An 8,465-nucleotide genomic window follows, 5' to 3' on the forward strand; every position below is an offset into this window, starting at 1 on the left:
GGTGCTTGATAACACACCGGGCTTTGCTGTATTCGTGTGAGAGGGTCTCACATATTATCTTGAATGTAAAAGCTTTCCACTGACAACACAGAAGAACTCAAGCAAAGTGCTGAATATCTGGCTCTCAGGAGGTCTTTACCATCAAGGCTCATTTTCATCAGCAGTTTACAGGGTAGATTTATCATTTTACAACACAGGGTTGTTGAGATTGAGCTGTAGTTCCCTTTGCGCTACTCACAAAAACAAACCTTGAGAATATAATATTGGATTTGTGTAGGGTTATTGCGTCAATGTGATCTAAAGAATCTTGATTTGTCAGGTTCACTAGATTAAAATAGATTATTTAATTAAACTTAAAATAGTTTTACATTTTGGAAATACACATACTTGCTTTCTGGCAGAGTTAGATGAGGAGAGGGATACAACTCTCATATCCAGCCATTCAAAATGACGTAATTTTTACACTTTACTTTTGGACAGAACCAGGGTAGCTGTTTCCTCCTGTTGTCGGTCTTTGTGCCAAGAAAAGCTAACAGGTTTCTCTCATATTTACTGTATAGATCAATATAGTGGTATTGATTTACTCATTTAGCTCTCCCAAAACTTGAAACTATTACCAAAAAAACTATAAGATATATATGTATGCTGTGATATTAAATGCTGATATACTGTGATAGAGGATTTTATTTGTTTAATCTACTCTAATCCATCTAGTAGATGTTTAGAGAATAAACTATTCTTTGCTAATTAATTGATTTATCTAAACACTGATCACTCAACCTTGTTTGCTTGATTGTATGACCCAACAAAAAGCTATTTTTAAAGGTGCATATCATGGAAGCAGGAAGTAAGTAATCTATGACAGGAAAGATTGTAACACCTCTCCTGATTACACCGGGCTATTTTTTACTCCAAGGAGACAGAGTCTTGTCTACATGTCTTCGCCTTTCTGTGTGTGTTTACGTGTGTGTGGTTGGGATGTGTTTTTACTTTGAAACTACATGCTGTGAAGAAACTCTAAACTAAAAAAATAACAAGGTCCCGGCCATAAATGCCAGCAAGGAGTGACAAACAGAAAAGAGTAAAAGGTATGTGAGGATTACCACTTTGACGTTACAGCAGTCAAGGACAAGATGTTTGGGTAAACACTAGAAAGGGGACAGGGAGGATGTTTGGTGAGAGGATGTTTATATCAAGCGGGAAGAGGCCCTGTTTCGTGGCGAGATAGTGCCTTTTTGTGTGCGACTGCTTTGGCTGATAAGTTGACCTTAAGACGCCTGTGTATTTTTTACTGTCTGCCTGAATTCACTCTGAAACTAGGAAACAGAAATCCAGCAGTCAGTCTCGGCCGTTCCTCTGAAGTCTGGAAAACTAATGACGACAGAAAACTCACACTCTGACAAGCCTGCAAGACACGCAAGTCTAATTTGTCTGTAAATCTAGACTTATCTCCCCTTTAGAAATACATGAACAGAACCCTTAACTTCATGCCAAGAGCGAGGAATGTTGGCACTGCATTCCCCTGTTTTTAATCACTTTAACAGACCTGTGGGGAGTCCAGTGATTGTTGAGCTCTAGGGGAAGTATTGGGGGACAGGGAAAGCACTAGAAATAAGAGCTGTCTGTTGCTAAGCTGAAAAGGGTGCATACTGTGCACTTAAAACTTGAGACAAATTAAAGCCAGACAGATGCAGATTTTAGAGTGGAGAAATTCACTGATTACCTCTATGGTGGGCGATACAGTGAATGTTTGAGCTGGAATGAAAATAGAGCTTTTCTATGGGGATTGTGCACTGATACCAGGATGCAAAGGTGCTCGGAAGGCTGCTGTCTTTAACAAATAACTCTATCAAACAATATTTAAGTGAAATATTCTTTAACACGTTGCGTTCAATAATTGAACATATACATTAGCAACCAATCATAGCTGACAATTCTAAGAGCGGCTTCTTCTCTCTTACTCTGTGCTGATTGCCACAGTATTGTAAATGCCAGTGCACTCTGCTGGAGAAACTTTGTAGTGACACAAATTACCACAAGCAATTTTTCTGCGTTATATACCAGGGATATCATATTGGTGCGTTGTAGCGGTTGCTGGCTTTAAGCCGGGGTGGCAGTCACACTCTTGGTCTGACAAATAAGTTATTTGATAGTACAACCAGCAAACCCAACAAAGGAGTTGATACGGCCTCAACCCCTTGCACTAGCAGTACGAAAATACAGCAGGCGAGCAACACAACACAACAAGAATCCCAACACCCACTTCCTTAAAGCTGCACTAAGTAACTTTTATAAAGATATGTAATTTCCCCTCTGTGGGACTGATAAAGGCTTATCTTATCTTATCTTATCTTAAATTCAGTTTGTCATATTTGCTGAAACTTTCACTATATCCTGACAGTAAAACATGAGACAGATAATGTTCATGTTAACAATCAGGTTCCTCTGGCTCCTCCTAGTGCTCGTAATGACATTTACAAGTCCACCAGGCCTGAACAAAAACAACCCAAAGTGATATCTTCAAATGTCTTGTTTTGTCTGATAAATTTTTCAGAACCCAAACATATTCAGTTTACAATGACACAAAACAGAGAAACGTGACAAACCCTGCCCTGCTGTAAGCTGAATGAAAGGGATGAATCAGCAATTGTTTTGATAATCAATAAGTTATCCTTTATTGATCCCCATAGGGAATTCATTCTCCAGATTTGACCCCAGATTTGGGGCCAACTTCATTGTTTATGTACTTTTTCCAGCACATTTTCCCAAAATTCAGAGGTTTCTCAGTTCAGTAAATTGATTTCATCTTGAATTTGTATCCTTTGCATTTATTTTCAAAGCCTATTTTTCAGCCGAAGAGCAGGCCACAATGTATTTCACAGCACTTATTATTGGTGTATGTGATAAATAAACCTCAGAATGCTTGCAACCTTTAAAAAGGAGTGGTACAAATGGATAATATTATGAAAATGGGAAAAGTTTGACCTTAAAAAGCAAGGAAGTGGTTTCGGGCAGTAATGGTTGCCATGTTGTACCTGAGACTTACCGTAAAAACATTTGGTTTTTCCTTGTAGCTGCTGCAGGTTGTGCCAGGAATCTACACAAAATGCCTTCATAAATATTCACTGTGATGTTGTTACGCTCGCTGTTTTTTTCCGTCTCAGTGAAAGAGGAGTAAATAAAGTTAGGTATATAAGTATGGGCAGGACAGGCAGGTATTTTGGGATTTCACCAGGAACATAAAGTGATGCAAAGATAATTGTCAGAATAAGTTGAAAATCATCATCCTGAAATACTGAAATGAACTGGCAAGGACCAACAGAAACAACAGTCTTCACTATGTGCCAGTAAAAACTAGTGGCACACAAAAACAACACTGGCTGTGCTGATGGCGGTTCAGCTCGCCGGCTGCCCTACTTACTGGCAACTCTCTATAGCTACTATGTGGTTATGGAATGAGGAAGTGAGATAGTGCTGTCATAGTCATTCCCAGCATTGGTATCAGCAGGTAGAAGTAATGCAGGTGTGGAGAAATTTCCCATTAAGACTAGCGAGGAATTCAACAACCTACAATGACAGGCTGACAGACACTGATGGCTGGGAATGGCAGATGCAGCTGGATGTCGTCCGGCTGGGGCGGAAAGTAAAATGTGTGTCTGCAGATGTGATCAGCCGAAAACCTGCTGACTTCACCCTTTCTGGAGGAAAGTCAGCAACACACACAGACAGCACACACACATGGTCCTTATTCAGCAGTGCTGTGGTTTGGCCTCCCTCTCTGCATCCATCCTGTATTATGATATCATGGTTTGTGTTAGTCAGACTGCATGAGCTGAGCTTGTAAAAGCTGATGTTAACACTGTTGCTGTGTTGGACTTCACTGATGGTGAACAGTGAAAGCTTGGATTTCACACATGTGCTGATCTGACCTTGATGGTCTCCAGGAAGCTTGTAGGTCCAGACTAATGCAGATTTGGCTCACATTGTCCACAACAATACTGATAAGTAATGACAGGCAATGAAGTGACATCAGGACAGACTTCCAGTAAACGGATTTACAAACGGAATGCTGACACATCTACAGTTTATGGTCACCAATAGCCTTCAGATGGGGTAATACTAATAGTTACCAGTCAGAGTGATCTATGGAGCTTTGTACAGTGCTGTTATCTGAGAGTTGTGTTGTCCCGCAGATATCAAACAAACGCAGGAGGGGCAGCGCAGTTCCTTCCAAATGTCTGCAGTGTTCCTGAGTACACATCCAGCTGGCAAAGGTTGAGCTTCTGTGGTCTCTGCAGTGATTTCTAGCTTCTCCTGCAGCAAGGGTTTAGGGTTAGGGTTGAACTTTTCAGCTTTGTTTATTGGTCCTTGTGCTCTGCCTCTCTACCAGAGCTCAGTCCGCTTTATGTCCATTGAATGTATCTCTAAATCAAAAAAAGAGAAGACACTGGCCTTTGCTTCACAAATTCCTCTTGTGAAGTTCAGTGCGAGTTCAGTGTTCCTTTCTTTTCCATGTTGTCACATTGTGTAAAACAAATCACATGCAGCGCTGTAGCCAAGGGCATAGTTCAGCACGCACATGAGAGGGCATCTTAAAGTTCAAATAGAACAGAGACATAAATATGTTTTTTATTATTAATTTCATGAATATACAGCTTGAAACCAAACACAGAAACACAACTAGCTAGTTTGTGTAGCACCGTTGAATGCTGCCTTAAAGCCCCTGAAAGATTGGTTTTTATCTCCAACATTCATTATTTATGACTAAATATTAGGAATGAGTGAGTACACCCTTATCTGTACCTGTTCAACCAACTGAATTCATACTCTGAGTGGGCTGGGCTTAAGCTGTGAGTGGGTGGGACTAACAGGAAGTCATTAATTTAATCCTGATATTGCTTGATTGATCAGAAGTTTAGAGATTTATACTTTAACACTTAGAGGAAGACGCTCATTGGAAAATATGAAATATGTTTTCAGGGCTTTTAATGTGTATGTTCTGTTGCTTTCCTAGCCCTACTTTATGCTCCTCATGTCCCAAAATGTGAAAAACCTAGAAGGTCATTTAACATCACTTCCTGCTGTTTTGAAGGAATTTCCAGAACCCTCAAAGACTTTTACAAACATCTGGATGAATAAATATTCCCTTCGCTGGGGTTAAAAAACATTTTTATTGTGCATCAAACAGAATCCTTTTTTGTTTGTTTTTTTGGGAAAAGATTTTTTGACTTTGGCCTCGATAAAATCTTTGTATTGTTCATATGAAGTTGCAGTTGACTACTGAGCAGTGTTACATTTGAAAATGTGTCAACAAGTCCAGCCAGCTCACCTGTTTCCTCCTCTCCCCAGACCGAGTCCTGGAGAAGGCCATGCACAAGTGCGTCCTGAAGCCCCTCAAACCGGTGGTGAGCGTGGCCCTGCAGGAGTTCCAGGTGCGCAGCGGGGCGTGGCAGGAGCTGAAGGAGAACCTGTCGTTGGCCAAGGCCCGGCAGCCACAGGAAATGGGCGTGGCCGACGCGCTTCCCCCGGACCCTGTGGCCATAGAGAAGATCAAGCACAAGTTCCACACCATGAGTAAACTGTATTCCCCTGAGAAGAAGGTCACCATGCTGCTGAGAGTCTGCAAACTCATCTACACCATCATGGAGGACAATTCAGGTGAATGTCCCTGCAGTATAATACACACATTAACCCTACAATCACTAACTAGAGTTTAGCATCAAATGATGGAACAGAAACTGCAGGATCTCACGGCGCTGCTCTGTCTGTCTCTCAGGCCGTCTGTATGGTGCTGATGACTTCCTGCCCATGCTGACCTACGTGTTGGCGCAGTGCGACATGCCCCAGCTGGACAATGAGATTCTCTACATGATGGAGCTGCTGGACCCCTCACTGCTCCACGGAGAAGGTCTGTTTGTTTAAACTGGAAAACCTCCACCATAACCACCCCACACTCTGATTAAGAACATGAAGCCACGAATGTTTGATTTTAACCCGCTATGTCAACGTGTCCAGGTGGCTACTACCTGACCAGCGCCTATGGAGCCATGTCCCTGATCAGAAACTTCCAGGAGGAGCAGGCAGCCAGAGTGCTGAGCTCTGAAACCAGGGACACACTCCACCAGTGGCACCGCCGACGCACTACACAGCGCTCCGCCCCGTCCATTGATGACTTCCAGGTAAAACACAGTTCTACTGGAGGGGTGGCTGTGGCTCAGAGGCAGAGCAGGTCATCCACTAATCGGAAAGTTGTTGGTTCGATCCTGCCACATGTCGAAGTGTCCTTGAGCAACCACATTGCTCCCAATGCTGTGCGTCGGTGTGTGAATGTGTGTGAATGTGAAAGGGTGAATGTGGCATATAGTGTAAAAGTGCTTTGAGTGGTCAGAAGACTAGAAAGACACTATACAAGTACAGGTCCATTTACCTGTAACATTTATCATTTTATGTCTTATTTTTTAATAATACCTTTTTTTGGCGTTGCAGGGATATACTTGTAACAGCTTCCTTTTATAATGTGCCATAAAGGGTAAATGGTAAATGGACCTGTACTTGTATAGCGCCTTTCTAGTCTTCCGACCAGGGTACATACATACATACATACATACATACATACATACATACCAACAAGCAAACTTAAAAACCACAGAAACACACTAATGAGGATGTTCAACAGCACATTAATATTTTTACCTCTACTCCTTCAAAGAAAATAAAACAAACAAACCTAAAGAGAAACCTCACCGTACCGAGTTCATTTATTAGTTTGTGTGCTTGAGAAAGACCCCAGACCTTGGAGAATGCACTGGACCTCGCTTGGAGAACTTAACAAAGTGAAGCATGTAATGATGTGTATTTTTACATATACCTTTTCACTGTGCAAAACACACGATTAGATTATAAATACATAACAAATGGACACCCCCAGCATCAGTGTCAGTCTGTGATGGAGCTACAATGTTTGTCTCATGTTTTTATCTGACTGTCCCTCAGAACTACCTGCGGGTGGCGCTGCAGGAGCTGGACAGCGGCTGCACGGCCAAGACCCTTCAGGTCCGACCTTACGCCACCGTGGAGGAGGTGTGCCAGCTGTGCGCCTACAAGTTTAAAGTGCCAGACCCCGAGAACTACGGCTTGTTCCTGCTGATGGAGGGCAGCAGCCAACAGCTGGCGCCGGACAACCACCCTCAGAAGATCAAGGCAGAGCTCCACAGCCGCTCGCAGGCCACCCCCTTCCACTTCGTCTTCCGCCGCATCTCCCCCAGCGACACCTCGCCTTCGGCTCCCCTTGACCCCACACCAAACCTCAACGACCTCACCGTGACCTCTGACGCCCAGGCCAACCTGAATGAGCTCAGCACGGACCTGTCAGCCCCGACCCCCCAGCCCGCTCTCAGCACGGGCCTCAGTCCTGCTCTGAGCCTCAGCCTGCCGCCCAGCCACCTCAGTGGCGACTCCATATCCATATGACTGCAGCAGGGGGGCCGACTGAAACTTTGAACGGGCTCTTTGTGTCCCGGCTGTGACAGTATCGCCCATTATCTCGAACAAACGTGGTTCCGTGAGAGCGTAAATGGTAAGCATGTTGACAACTGGGCCAAACGCTGTGCCAGTCTTTACAGAGCCTGACTTCTCCTTTTGATGGCACGTCTGTCTCAGTCAGCATCCCCTCGCTGGAAAGTTCTGTCTGACAGACGCGGGTGAAAGAGGAAAAAAAGAAAGCAGGGAAGGAAGTGAGAGACATGGAGCTATTTTTCTTTATACATCCTCGGCTCTAGATTTGGCTTCAGAGTTTTCAAAGTCTACTCACATAGTTAATGTTGGAGGTAGTGTAAAGACCACACGAACACTTAAGTGTGTTCACAGTCCTGCCTTAATGCTGGAGCTTCAGGGTAAACCTTTAGGGTGCATAGAGGGAAATCAGATCTCAGACAGACGAGAGACTAATGTTTGATCAATCACTTTAAATACACAACAGATTTATTTAGAAGATAGCTACGACTATGATTTACTTGTTACAGTTGCTGGTAAACTGTGTTTTTTATGTTGTTTGTGTTTTTAAACTCTTAATCCTTCAGATTGTTTTTATGTTTTGATGGGTTTGGGGACACCCAGTGGCGGCCAGTGCACACAGCAATGTAATATATACTGCAATATATATGTTTTTGCCTGCCTGCCTTTTCTGTATTGACTCCCATTAGTGGATAATCCATTATATTAAGTCTATGCTGTGATAATCTCTATCAACAAAAAACAACAACAACAACTGCCATCTGGTGCCTACATTACCCACAATGCAACTTCACCACAGACTGTTTGGACAGAGATTGGGGTGTTTAATGCTAGTAGCAGCTAATGTAGCCTCAAGCAGAAATGGGGGGGCGGGCTACAGAGGTCTCCACACCCTCAGATGTTTTTTCATTTTCAAATTTGGTGACTCAAGTGACATCACGTGAGGCAGTTTG

The 8,465-nt window shown here is 43.1% G+C and overlaps 1 protein-coding gene across 1 annotated transcript in view; it reads left to right on the top strand.

The window, feature by feature from the left end:
• Positions 1–8,263, top strand: part of LOC118329132 (ras and Rab interactor 2-like) — a 28,641-nt gene extending 20,378 nt beyond the window's left edge. The window contains exons 8-11 of the mRNA XM_035663110.1: positions 5,350–5,658; positions 5,777–5,908; positions 6,016–6,179; positions 6,994–8,263. Of these exons, the coding sequence (XP_035519003.1) occupies positions 5,350–5,658; positions 5,777–5,908; positions 6,016–6,179; positions 6,994–7,470 (1,082 nt within the window). The 3' untranslated portion in view covers positions 7,471–8,263. The remainder of the gene's footprint in view (positions 1–5,349; positions 5,659–5,776; positions 5,909–6,015; positions 6,180–6,993) is intronic.
• Positions 8,264–8,465: the final 202 nt, after the last annotated feature.

The sequence above is a fragment of the Morone saxatilis genome, unplaced genomic scaffold (genome assembly GCF_004916995.1).
Source record: "Morone saxatilis isolate NCDOM2014 unplaced genomic scaffold, NCSU_SB_2.0 Contig19, whole genome shotgun sequence".
In the NCBI taxonomy this organism is placed as follows: domain Eukaryota; kingdom Metazoa; phylum Chordata; class Actinopteri; family Moronidae; genus Morone; species Morone saxatilis.